The sequence below is a fragment of the Varanus komodoensis genome, unplaced genomic scaffold (assembly GCF_004798865.1).
Source record: "Varanus komodoensis strain SLA01 unplaced genomic scaffold, ASM479886v1 scaffold66, whole genome shotgun sequence".
Taxonomy (NCBI): domain Eukaryota; kingdom Metazoa; phylum Chordata; class Lepidosauria; order Squamata; family Varanidae; genus Varanus; species Varanus komodoensis.
This window is the reverse complement of record NW_025336296.1, coordinates 2,979,769-2,993,745: the sequence shown is the minus strand read 5'-3', so window position 1 is coordinate 2,993,745 and position 13,977 is coordinate 2,979,769. Positions and strand designations below refer to the sequence as shown.

General features: G+C 41.8%; 1 protein-coding gene across 2 annotated transcripts in view; it reads left to right on the top strand.

Annotated features, from left to right (window-relative positions):
- The first annotated feature begins 1,358 nt into the window (after window positions 1–1,358).
- Window positions 1,359–13,977, top strand: part of DNAAF11 (dynein axonemal assembly factor 11) — a 38,204-nt gene continuing 25,585 nt past the window's right edge. Inside the window, exons 1-6 of one of the 2 annotated variants that reach the window (XM_044450427.1) lie at window positions 1,359–1,462; window positions 3,469–3,636; window positions 6,606–6,683; window positions 10,016–10,080; window positions 11,213–11,424; window positions 13,004–13,192. In XM_044450427.1, coding sequence (XP_044306362.1) covers window positions 1,453–1,462; window positions 3,469–3,636; window positions 6,606–6,683; window positions 10,016–10,080; window positions 11,213–11,424; window positions 13,004–13,192 — 722 coding nt within the window. In that variant the 5' untranslated portion in view covers window positions 1,359–1,452. Of the gene's footprint in view, window positions 1,463–3,468; window positions 3,637–6,605; window positions 6,684–9,907; window positions 10,081–11,212; window positions 11,425–13,003; window positions 13,193–13,977 lie in introns of both variants that reach the window. The other variant, XM_044450425.1, reaches the window with a different exon arrangement.

Here is a 13,977-nt window from a genome sequence, read left to right as displayed (position 1 = left end):
ACAGGCCATGACTTCTCCAGGTATTTCTTCTGCCTCTTCATTTGTTTTCTCCTTTAAATTGGTGCATACACTGTCTTTAAGATAGACTACTATTCTGGCTTATTTTTCCCCCCTCCTTCCTAGCAGACCAGGAGAAAGGTTTTCTAACTAAAAGACTGTAAAGTTAAAGCTGACCTGCTAGGCTGGCGTTGTAATACAAAAGAATATTGCAGGTTGTCTAACTTGCTCTTAGGTGGTGGTGTATCATTTCATAGGCTGAATCAACACTAAAATCTTTTAATACACAGAAATGTTTCTTTCACTGAAATAGAGTCTCTGGACCAACAGACCAAACACAGGGATGGCTGCTCCTTATGTTCGTCTCTTGCTACATCTGTTGTAGTCCAAAACACTGGACTTTGGCTTAGGGAGGGTTAGCCTAAGACCAGGAACTGCATAGGAAGCAGAGGTTGCTTCTGAATCACAAATAATACATAGGATCTCACATTTGTTAGTGCACAAATTTGTTACCACAACTTACATCTCACAGAGAGCAATAAACACCCCAGGCACCCTGGGGTGTTAATTTGCTTTAAAGGCTGCATATTGGAAAACTTCTATTGCATTGTGGTGCATGGTTTTATGAACTGTTGTGAACTGCTCAGAGAGGTTTGGTTATTGCACACTACAGACATGGAAACCATAAATAATGATACTACTACTAATAATAAGCCCCGAGGCTTTGGCGAATGGGGCGGAATATAAGTTTACTAAATAAATAAATATACAGCTTTATGGTGCAGTCGTATGCCTGTGTGGTCAGAGAACAGCCCTAGAATTCCCGGCATGTCCCAATGCTCCAAGCGCCTCTTTTAAAGGAAACAAACCACCCCGTTTGTAACCTTAAAAAGAGACTTTTGTGAAAGGGCTCGAAGCTACCCGCAAACTTTGCAAAAAGCCAAAGGGACCCGCAAGTGCTTCTGGGAAGGGTTAGACGTGCTGACGTTCAATGTTCGCCGCCGAACTCAGCCGGAGGGGCTTTCCGCTCGCTCCCCTCAGCTGCTTTAGGCCCAAGAGGTGCAGTCCCAACTTTTTGACACTTCCAATATCGAGCCTTAGTAGGATTTCTTTTCCAGGTCCCCTTTCACGTCAAGCCACTGAGGCAGACAAATGTAGAAAAGAAGATGCTTCGGTTTACGTTCAATGTGCGACGTGGAGAGGGGCTTCAAGGAAAGAATACGAGGGTTCGAGCGCGGCGCCACCCTTAACAGCATTCCGCTGCGTGCCGGAAGTGATCATCACCTACTTCCTTCCGTATCTCTTTGCTCCTCCACCTCGGTGCTCCTCCACCGAGGCTGAAAGGGACGGCCGTGGGCGGGGCTCTTCCCGCTCCGGTTGCCACGGCGACGCCGCGCGGCGTCGGTTGCGGCGGGTCGGGGCGGATCGGCGAGGAGAGAGGCGGGCGGGGAGGTCATGGTTCGCAGTGAGTGTCCGTCCCGACCCTGCCCCTTCCCGGGAAGGGGCTTCCCTTTGGCCCCCGGAGTCCCAGGCAAGGCCGGGACCCGGTGGCCAGCAGCTGTTGGGGCCGATGCCGTCCAGGGCCAGCGGGGCTGTGTAGCCACTCCGGCCGTCGGCCCGAACTGCTGGAGAGCTGTCCCTGGTCCCGCACCTTTAAAACCCCGGAAGGCCCCTGGCCAGCACCATGGGAGGCGTGGATAGGCGGCCCTGGAGGCCACCAGCTGCCTTGGGGTTGGCCGACCTGACCACATCCGCGCAGAGTCCGGCCTGCTGCTTGCTGGAACAGCACCTCTGTTCAGATCCTAGCACCTTCCAACCTAGCACACCTTCCTGTGGTTTTCGTGCCAGCGGGGCCATGTGTCTTCTCTGGGTTTCAGCCTGAACCATTCAGGAGTTGTCCATGCTCAGAACCATACCCCCAACTTCAGCACCATGGGGAGCTCCTGAGACTGAATCCCGGCAGGTATGCCCAGCCCCTGGGTTTCAGTCTGACCTCTTGAGGCATTATCCATGGTGCTGAAGTTAATGTTTAGGGCCTCCTGTGGAGCATCATAGATAGTTTCTCCAAAGTTCAGGTTAAATCCAGAGTGGATGCATCATCTTGCTGACACCCACCATTGGCCTTCACTGGACTGCAAGGTACTGAATGAAAGGTTGTTCTAGCAAGCAGGAGGACTCAACCCAGAGCGTTTATATTTCTGCCTGCCAGCCCTGTTTGAGGCTTGTGGTCTCCGGGGTCAGTGGACTGGTGTATCCACTCCAGGTTTCAGGGCGAACATTTCAGCAGCTGTCCATGGTGCTCAGCCTTAACATTCTTTGGATCGGCAGCATGAATGGTGCCTGAGAAAGCTCAGACAGAAACCAGGAGTAGCTACAGTGCCCCATGGACATTGCAACAGAATGAAACACCTCGTTCAGGCAAGCAGCAGAACTCAACTCAGAATGTATGACCCTAATGGAGGCTGATGGTGAACCAGCTTTTGCAGAAAGCACTTCTCAAGTTAATAAGTCTGTACAGAAAATTTTCCCATGACATGTATAGAATGGGTATTTCTCAGGCCAAGAGCAGTTTCAGAGGGCATTTCCCTTGCCAAGCAGATGATAATATGTCCAAAAAGTATAAAAACCAAAGAACCACATCATGAGGGTTAAGTGGAATTGGTGCAAAAATAAAATAAAAAATAAATAAAATAAAGAGCCAATATGCCATCTACAAGCAATTTACATATCTTCCAGTATGTCTTGTTCAGGACAACACAGAAGAGCATTGTCCTGTGAGTTCACACTTACAATTTCGCCACTGTGAAGGTTTTGGCTGTGGTGAGATACATTTCTGCATGCTATAACCTGGTTCACTTGCCTTAACAAGCCTGTGCGGGTTAATTTACCCAGCGATCCTGTTTTTGTGCTCTGGCCAACATCTTTTAAATATAAGCTGCAGAAGGGTTATGGCATGTTGTCTTGTGCAAACTAGGCTAGGGTGGGTGGTTGCTGTCACTAACAAAACACTCACAACCCTAAAGCAATTCATGAACTATTTGTGGGGTTTGGCTAGTTTGGAAACCGTGGCAAGAACCCACTGGTCTGGTTCACATGATGTATCAAGCTATGGTACACCTCTGCCACAGTTTGCATTTTTAAACTGCCAGCTGATATCCAACAACAAGTTCCAAGGGCAAAGTAACCCATGGTGACCCATGGCATGCAGACAGGCCCAATGCCTACAGTTTATATAGCACAACACATGATGAAAATCAAAAGATTCAATTAACTCTCGCTAGCCAAATGCTAAGAGTCATTTCCAGACATTTGCTGAACTTACCATGGATTTTTCAGTTGAATTTTATTTTACAAGGTGTTCTTCAAGAAGGAAGAGAGAGTGTGTAGAAGTCGCTTTTGTATTCTAATGGAATAGAAACAAGTTTTCTTCATGGAAGAAATTGTTTCTATGTACTGTGATCTTTATTTCAGTCACAGAGCAACTTGTTAGGCGATGCGCAGAGCACAATAACTGCGAAATCTTTTCCTTGGAAGAGATTTCCTTACACCAGCAAAACATAGAAAAAATTGAATATCTTGACAAATGGTGCCGGGATTTGAAAATTCTCTATCTTCAAAACAACTTGATTCCCAAAATTGGTAAGTATACTTGTTTATAAACTGGATTGATATAGTTATCTTTCAGAGTGGTGAAAAATGTCTAAGATGACCCAGAGAGAAAAAAGAATTAAACAAATGGATTTGAAGTTTAGGGACTGCCAATGTAAATGTGTGAACTCTTTAGACATAGTTAAGCAGCCTTGACATACACAATAAAATACAGTGAAAAGATGTGACAGGTTTCTGCCCCGTGGGGCTTACACTCTTAAATAGACACAGAGAAAAAGGGAAGCAGGAGACAAGAGTAGGTAGAGGAAAAATATGGAATTACTTCAATTGCACTTACTTTGGCTTAGTTATACTAAGGTATAGGGATTGGGGAGATAATGGAAAGGATTCACAGAAAATCTAAATTTTGAAGAGGGACTTAAAAGATAGAAGTGAGACAATAGCCTGGAAGCATTTTGGGATAAGGGGCAAGAGCAAATGGATGGGGCCATGTGGTAGAGCTAGATAAGCAATTATCTTAGGAAAGGCTGCATCTTGAGATGCAACTACAGATAGAAAAGGAGGGACAAGCCACAAAGAGCAGTAAAAGTAAGGACAAGGAATGTGTGTAGTCTGCAGACGTGAAGCCAATGGAGAGGTTTAAGCAGGGGAATCACATGGTCAGGAGTTAAATAATTTTGGCATCAGAGTTCTGGATCAATGTGAGCAGATGAAGGTGAGATAGTGGAAGTCTAAAGAGGAGAATATTGCAGGAATTAAGGGGAATTAAGGTGAGAGACAACTGGTGCAATGCCAGAGTTTTTGCTAAAAAGAAAGAAGACGGGCTAGATTTTTGCAATGTTATAAAAAGAGAAGTTAAAAGATTTGGTAACGTTGCACTGGAGGCAATGATGAACCATTCGAGCAGAATGATCAGAGAGGCAGTTGCAGATACAGGATTGAAAGGCAAGAGATTTGGGGTAGAGATGGGTGCCATCAGCAAAGATACATGAGAAATGACGAAGTGACAGAGAGACAAAGTATCTAGAAAGAACAGAAGAAGTCCAAATATAGAGTTTGGAGGAAGCAGAAGGAAGCAGGGGAAGTATATCCTTCCATGAAGTCAATGAAAAATGATTAGACAGGAGGAGAACCATCTGAGGACCAAATCGCAGGAGACAGGGTGCAATTTTGTGCATGTTTAGACAGAAGAAAGCCCTATAACACCTAACACGCTGAAGCCATGGGGTACCCTGTGAGATAGGCTATTTATTTATTTATTTATTTATTTTTGCACATTTTTATTAAGATTTTAAACTAAAAACTAATAAAATCAATCATCAATTACATTGGATGTACTGGGTCAGCCCCCTATAACATACCTTTTTAACATTCTATAATCATATTCAAATTGATTTATAAAAATTTAAAGACATCTTTAAATCTAAGCCAAGTCCCATTTCTCCAGCCAATCATAAAAAAGGTCCCAAGTTTGATAGAAGTCAGTATCTTCTTTCTTCTTCAGTAATAGAGTCAATCTGTCCATTTCTGCACAGTCCAGAATCTTTTTTAAAATCAGTTCCTCAGTGGGTAGTTTCTCACTCTTCCAGTGTTGAGCAAGCGCAATCCTCGGCTATTTATTTATTTATTAAAAGCTTTTGTTGGCCTTCTGCTACAAGTGTCTCAGGACGGCTTACAAGAAAAAGAAAAAAACAAACAAAATATAAAACAAAACAGGGCACTGCATCCAATCTCAGTAACAAAACCCAGAATAAAACTAATTAAACCTTAAAATGATGGGAAAATAAAAGGGTTTTCACCTGATACCAAAAAGAGTAACGCAGTGGTGCCAGGCAAACCTCCCTGGGGAGCATATTTCAGAGTTGGGGCGCCACTGTTGAAAAGGCCCTTTTCCGGGTAACTACCCTCCTAATCTCCTCAAGGACGTTGAGAGTTTGGCTGAAATTGGGAAAGATTTCTATAAATTCCACGAGTGGGTGGGTGCTGACATTTATGGCTGTAAGATGAAGTTGCTGAGTGGAGTATTTTCCCCTTCACTGTTTTTACATTTTAAAAATAGGCTCACCGAGTGTCCATCAAAGCTACCAAGACTCACAAGTTCTCCCACTGCATTTCCTCTTCTGATTAAGCAAGATCCCCATGGAAACAAAGCTACATGCTGGAAGTGGTAATGCAGCAGGAAGGCTTGGGACAACCGGCAAGGCTATTTTTAAACAGTGGGAAAGGGGGTCCCACTCAGTCTCCTCATTTTACAGTAAGGTAAGCCAGACCCACTGAAGTTCACAGCAATGTATCCTAAATCCACAAGCAACTTAACCCCTCTCCCAATTCAGGAATGAGAGGGTTAGAAGCGATTTTTAGTCTACCATTGGACAATTTTGAGCTAGGTGGATGAGGGAACCTGACTTTTTGTAGTCCTGAAAAGCAGCAGAGGAACAACCATAGAGGCAGGAGCAAACAGAGCAGTCCATCTCTTCATCAAGCTTCTGAATAAGCAACTCTTTCCTTCAGGCCTTCAATATTTCAGTGTTCTTTTCCAACACAGAAGTTCTTGTGTGCTTAATTCACAAGTCACAATTTAACAGAACAACGTGGTCATGCTAGGCTACCTTTGGGGTATTTTTAAAAACATGTTTTGGGCTTCTTGAAATGTCTGGTCAGTTGGTAATTGTTTGCCATGTATTGTGTTATTACATTTATATCCTGCTGTTTTCCATCGTATGAGGAACTTAAGGTGGCTTAGCAAGACTGCCTTCTTCTATCCTCTGAACAACTTAGTAAGGTGGGTTAGGCTGACAGTCAGTGAGAGGCCCAAAGTTACCCAGTGAACTTCATGGTTGAGTGAGGACCAGAACCCAAATCTCCTAAGTCGTAGTCCGCACCATTAACCCCTGCATTACCCTGACTCCAAATTGTTAAAATGGTTTTAACTATTGTACAAAGTTAAAAATGCTAAGCCTGTTTGTGAAAATTGACATATGTAATAAACTCTGTTTCAGAAAATGTTAGCAGACTGAAGAAGCTTGAATATTTAAATTTGGCCTTAAACAATATTGAAAAAATTGAAAATTTGGAAGGTAAGATCTTTGCTTTACAAAAGAATGCTTTTGTAAGTTTTGCTTGTTAATACGGTACTGCTTCAACACCAATGGATTCTTGATAATGGCAGTCAGGCTAGTGATAGTTAAATATTGGAAACAGAATTGGGTTTTGCAAAGGCATGAATGGTATAATGAAATATGGAATATGGTAAGTAATGATAAACTGACGACAGAAATAAAAATAAAAAAAGTGTTAATGAAAGCAAATTAATATAATGAAATTTGGAAAGATTTTGTAAAAGCAATACTGATAGAAGGCAAAGGCTGTAAACCCAATCAAGATGATATGAATTTCTGGAGGGGATATGAGTATAATTGAAGTATATTATACATTATTAATTGTTATAGTATGTGTGTGATGGTAGTATTGGTCTCCAGGGTGGTGGGTGCACTCTTTCATTTATTCCTTTTTAATTATTGTGTTCTTGTTATGTTATATTATTATTGTTGTGATTGTATTTATGATTTTTTTCTGTCTAAAAAAATAAAAAAGTGGTGGGGGAACACCAATGGATTCTTGGCATATATGGTTTTTATTCCTTGCTTACAGGCATTCATTAGTTGTTCCCTGCTCTGTTCATGTTGGAATTGTTTGTTGAAACACTTCTCTGTCAGGAGATGAACCCACCGCGTTCCTTAGGCTGAACTATTTCAAGCAGAGCATTAACCAAGGAACACAAGTCTTGCCAGCTTTATTGTCAGGCTATTTAAAGAGTGCAATTCACGAAGTGTGGTTAAATTATGAATTGGGAACAAACTAGGATCTGAAATCATGACTTTGTCCTGATGATTTCCCACTGTCAAAGATGAACAAAAATCATTTTGAATCGAACCACCATCCTTTATTCAAAACAACAGCATGCTGGAGAAAAAGCAGAAGCTGACTCTTCCAGTATGACACAGCATGCTTCCTCATATCCACAATGTGCTAACTGGTCAGAGACAGTCGCATGGAGATACACTTCAGGTCTCTCACACAACCTGTGTCCTTATGCCAGAGTAAAACAAGTGGCGGCTAGAGCTTGACTAATTCATATTACAGAAAGGACTGAGTATATGGACTGAGCCTATCTTGGTATCACACCATATAAGAACATGCCTGTGATGAACTCAATATACCTCTTGAATCTGACACCATCTGGGTCTACTATATTCCGAGCAAATGGATGGTCACACCACTAACAATTTAAGTAAGCCACTGTCCCCCAATTTTGTATAGCAAGCAGAACTAGGATTACTTTAGCATCAGAAGTAAAAGCTTCTGATCTTCTCATGGACTTAAAAGAGCAGTGGGGCATTTTGTTAGCTTTGTACTTTTTATGGCTTGTCAACATAAAAGGAAATCCTGCTTTTTTGTTTTACCTGAGCTGGGGCATAGTATCTCAGGAGAGCATACAGAAGAACTAAAGAGATAAAAGGATGACAGATTCCTCTGAAGAGGACTCTTAGATGAAGAACCTGCAATATTAGACAGTAAAGTGAAAGTGCCTCTGAAAGCATATGGAAGGAATAAAGCACCTGGAATAGATAGGGTACTAATAGAACTATTTCAAGCTGTAGAGATTGAATTAGATCCAACTCCTAACAAGAATATACCCACAAATAAGAGAAACAAAACAGTGGCCCCCACACTGGAAATGTTGTGTTAGTGTTCAAACTGGATTCCAAAATGAAAGAGGCACTGGAGATCATATCAAAAATATATTGGCTACTGGAGTGTACCAAAGAATTTCTGAAGATCAAGAAGCTCTGGGTGGTCCTGGAAGAAATCAGTGTGTCTCCGCACTTGATTGTCCTTATGCAGAGCCTGTATCATGGACAAGGAGCTACTGTTAGAGCAGAATATGGAGAAACAGAATAGCTTCCCATAGGCAAAGTTACCATACAAGGATGCATTTATCTCCTGATCTGTTCCATCTCTACACAGAACATATAAGGGACGCTGGATTAGAAATGGAAAGGAGGAGTAAAAATTGGAAGAAAACACATTGATAATGTAAGATCTGCAGATGATACCTTCTTACTGTCAGAAAGCAGCAATGAACTGAGACAATGATGAAAGCAAAAGAAGAAAATACAAAAACAGAACTGTGGCTCTGAACCTTAAGAAAACAAAAATCCTTACTACAGAAGAATCACACAGGTTTACTATCAGCAATGAAGAAATCCAAATTGTGAAAGATTGTACATACCTTGGCTCAGTGAGCAATTCAGGTGGAGAATGCAGCCAAGAATTTAGAAGAAGACTGACTTGGAAAAGCAGCAGTGAAGAAACAAGGAAAGATCATCAAGTATAATGATGTTTCACTGGAGGCCAAGGCCAAGATCATCCACACCACTGTATTCCCGACCAGTATGTATGGGCATGAAAGCTGGACAGTGAAGAAAACCGACAGAAAGAAAACTGTTGCATTTACAACCTGGTGCTGGAGGAGAGCTTTGTGAATCCCCTGGACTGATGGAAAGATGAACAAGTAGGTCCTAGATCAAATCAAGCCAGAACTTTCCCTGGAAGGAAAAATAATGAAACTGAATCTCATCTTTTGGGCATGTCATGAGAAGACAAGGCTCACTGAAGAAGACAATAATGCTAGGAAAAGTACAAGGCAGAAGGAGAAGAAGCAGGAAGAGGAGGAAGAGAAGGAGGAGGCGGTGGCGGCAAAGAAAAAGATGATCATGAAGAAGAAGACCAAGTAAATGAAGAAGAAGGCGAATAATAATAAGAAGATGATGACCGAGGAGGAGGAGGAGGAGGAGGAGGAGGAAAAGACGACAACGACGTATGTGGATTCCATAAAGGAAGCCACAGCCTTGAGTTGAGCAGGGCTTTGAAGGACTGGACAGTTTGATGGATGCTTATTCAGAGGTTTGACAGATAACAGAGATAACCTGACAGTGGGTAGCAACAAGAAACTCAAAAGCCAGATATAAAAATGGACATTTTTTTTAGCGTATACAGGTAGTATAACTTCCATGTTTACATTTCAAATGAACCTCCTGTTCAGTTACATTTGTTTTATGGGATTTTATCCAAGAAACAAACTGTTTAGGTGACATTTATGTTCGTAAAATAGAATTCAGCAAGGATGGTATCCCTTGAGGTTTCTCTTGACACTCAATTTGATGAAAGATACATATATGTGGAAAGTTTAAAATAAAATAATAATGCATGAAAAAACCCTCTGGTGTTTTTAATATAGGTTGTGAAGAATTGCAGAAGCTGGATTTGACAGCTAATTTCATTGGGGAATTGTCTAATATTGCAGTCCTGAAAAACAATATACATCTTAAAGAACTCTTCCTTATAGGAAATCCTTGTACCGATTTTGACGGCTATAGAGATTTCGTGGTTGCTACACTCCATCAGCTCAAAGTACGTCTAATTTAAAATATAACTGGTAACACACTTCTGTCAGGAGCCAGTCATTGGCAATTGAACACATTAATGCAAAATATAGATTAATGCTTCTCGCATGGATACCACATTTAACTGATTACCCTACTGGATATACAGTTTACAAACATTTAGGCTACAATCCTATACTCATTTACCTGGGAATTATACTAATGAACTTTCTGAATAGTCCGTTTCTGAGTAGATTTTAATCAACAAAAATATCTTTGAATAATAGCAGCATGAGTGAGAGAGGGAAAATGTAAGTACATATATATGCAGATGGGAAACATCCTTGTGAAAGAGTATTTTCCCCTCATTTCCTACATCTTAGGAGCTGCCATTTCTAACATGATGCCTTCTGCATCACATATGTTCATAATCTGAAAGCTATGCAAAATTAAGCAATTGGTGGATGAATACTCATACAATTGATTAACTAAGGGCACAATCCTATGGCTTCCTGAGTCATAGAAGTAATTGGAATCGTAGTCCTAGCTCCAACACTCTGTAACCCCAGAACTGGGACTCCAAAGCCTGGGCCCCCAACCCATGCCTCTTATTCTGGCATGGAAGAAGCCATATGCTGGCTGCCTCTCCAAATTGCTACCATTTCTCATCCTGCTTATTGGATGCACGTAAGTTTGCAAGTTTGGAAGGTTATGTGAATCTGACTCAGAAGGTACTGGATTTTGAGCTAAGATTTCTTTGATGAAAATTCTTTCTGAAACTCATCTGGTATTTGCTTGGGCAGAGGAAAGAGAAAAATTAGCTAAAGGCCCATTTTCTTCACCTTGTGGGTATTCGTTCACCATTTTTCTGCTTGTGCAAACATAGCTTCATGCACACTCATCTTGCAGAGGGGCAAAGTCCAGTCAGGTTTTAGCCTCCTATCTAAAACATGCTTTTCTTTTGAGGAGTTCAAAATGTGAGATGTGAAGCAGCTGTTGGGCAAGCTAATGTGCACACGGTTATTTTCATAGCTAGAAATTTGGTGAAGAAGAAAAGGCCCAGTTCAGATGTAACTGGAAAACATATCAAGACACTTGCTTACCCCTCCCATCTACTCCTTCTTGATTATTTTAGAGCTTTTTAATTTTTTCTTTTCAAGTTTTTAGACTGCAAGGAGATACGGCGATCAGAGAGGATTCAAGCTTTGCAGAACTATGCTAAAGTAGAAAAACAAGTCCTAGAGCAGGAACAGAACTACCTTTTTAAAAGGAGAGAAGAAAAGGAAGAAGCCGAAAGACGGAATCAAGAAAAATGGGAGAAGAAGAAAAAAGAAAAGCAAAAGAAACATCAACCAGGATTTGATGGAGGATGGTACACTGACATTAACTCCTCTGCTTATGTGCCTACATTGACCTATTTTGTATATTTCTATATGGATGCCTTTTCTGTCTTTGAAAGAAACCTATTCAATTTATGAGTAGCATAAGGGCTGTGCATCACTCATCTCTTTAGGTCAGATAGGGGTCTTATATGCTGAGCACCATGACTATGATACTTTGACACCTGAAACTTGACATGCATAATAAGAGGGCCCCGGAGGTGTGCACCCTAAATACATTGAATTCATATTAGTTTATTTAAAGGAATGCTTGTGCTTGAATCTGGAAGTATAGTCATCAGCCATTAGGTGGCAGGCATCCCTAGACAGAGTGTAGCTTTAGAGCCAACACAGTCTGGTGCTCCAGGGCACAGTGAAACGAACAGAGTTGTATGTCTGCCTCTCACTGTGGCTGTGGAGCATTCTCCCCTCAGAGGAAATTTGCTCTCTTCACTAGTATTAAATGAGACATCTTGTAAACTTATTCAGCTTAAATATATAAGCCCCACAAACCAGCTCTTCAGAATTTGGTTTGTCTGAGTGCAGAATTAATTCAATTAGTTCAGGCTGCCATATGCAGAGATAGCCTTGACTACATCTGGCACAAATGTGTGTGTGTCATGTGCTGTCAAGTAATCCCTGACTTAGGGCAACCCTGTGAATGAAGCCTTCCAAAATGTCCTGTCCATGGCTGCCCAGCTCACCTCTTATAAACTTGGGAGCCCTTAATGGAGTCCTTCCATGTCTTATTTGTCCTTCCTTGTCTTCTTCCGCCTTTAACTTCCCCTGGCATGATTGTCTTCTTCAGGTAGTCTTGCCTTCTCATGATATGTCCAAAGTATGACAGCCTCATTTTTGCTTTCTAGGGAAAGTTCTAGGGCCAGGTATGGCATGAATAAGGTCAAGAAAATTATTTCTCATTTGAGCCTTCCTCTCCTCTCCTCTCCTTTGCATGAGGCAAAAACTGTGCTGATGAAATGTATCATACACATTGGGGAAGTAGACTTTTAAATGTTTGCCCCATCAAACTGGATATAATAGAATTTGCCAGTTGCTGTAGCACTGTCGAACAGAAGGGCAGCATGCTCCAGTCTCTTCCATCAGCCAGAGATCCAAGGACCCGTGGGATGGTCTTCCTGGGAGACCATTAGCTTTCTTGCCCATTCTTCCAGGAAGAATATTTGGGCCCAACTGACTGCTGCCTAGCAGTTGCATAGCTGAATGGAAATATGTTTATGCCTGTGCATGAGCTAGAGAACGAAGGGCTGCTGTAAACATATTTATTTATTTATTTATTTATTTCCTGCCTTTTTCCTACAAAGGGCTCAAGGCAGCTTACATCTCCTCCTCCATCTTATCCCCACAGCAACAATCCTGTGAGGTAGGTTGGGCTGAGAGCCTGTGACTGGCCCAAAGTCACCCAGTTGGCTCCATGGCTGAGCAGGGACTAGAACCCAGATCGCCTGAGTCCCAGTCCCACGCTCTTAACCACTGCGCCGCACTGGCTCTGAAGAACAGTGTGTGATTTAAATACATGTTTTAAAGTCAGTACTTCTGTGTGTTGTTTTCCAGCTGCTACTCTGTAGAAGAGAGGGAGACCCTTCAAAAGGGTGAAGAAGGAAATGACTACCATGCATTGGTGACAGAGGAAGATGATGAAGAAGACAGAGCCTTTTGGGAGGAACCTGTGCCTAATACTCCAGAGGCGAGGCTAGAAGCTCATAGATACCTTGAAGAAAAAAGGAAAGCAAAAGAAGATAGGTATATTTAATTCTCATAGGTGTTTCCCGTATCAATGGCAAATGCATGTGTTTTATTCTTGAATATGTTTGCCTTGATTTCCGTTTATCTGCCACAGATCTTGCTTTTGCACCTAAATACCATTTTTGATTCCCCAACCCTATCTCAGCTTCAGTTAACATGCCTAATACTCTCTAATGCACACAGCATTTAATTGCAGATGTTGCCTATGCTATGGAAAGCTGTCCAGATGCTTTGTAAGCCACCCAGAGACTTTCTTAATAATAGGACAGCATAGAAAAACTTTAAATAAAAAAATACAAATAAATAAAAGTGCCTCTGTCAGTGCTCCTGCTGGGTGCTACAGGGCTTCAGAGGATGTGGTCGATGGAGCAATGGGGGAAGCAAGCTGTGATTTGAATACAAACAAAAGTATGGGAAATTGAGGTTACGTGGAAGAAAAAAAAAAGGCTGGGAAATGATTCTGTGGCAGGAGAAAAACAGGAGCTGGGTCAAGAGCCAGCTGTTTTCCCAGCTGTGTGGAATCTTCTTATCTAACAACAGTTCTTACAAAGCTGAGGCTAATCCCATGCATCTTCCACATGGAATTGGTTCCTGTGTATTTCCTGATACAGGGAAAATTTTTCCAGGTCTGCTGTTTGAGATGCTCTTTAATGTGAGAAATTGAACTGGGGACTTTCTGTATGCAAAGTGGTATTCTGGTGCAGGTTAAGCAAGTGGCTTGAGGAAGGAACCTTCCTACAGGCATGCATTACCAGCATCAGCTGTTCACAAGTTATACAACA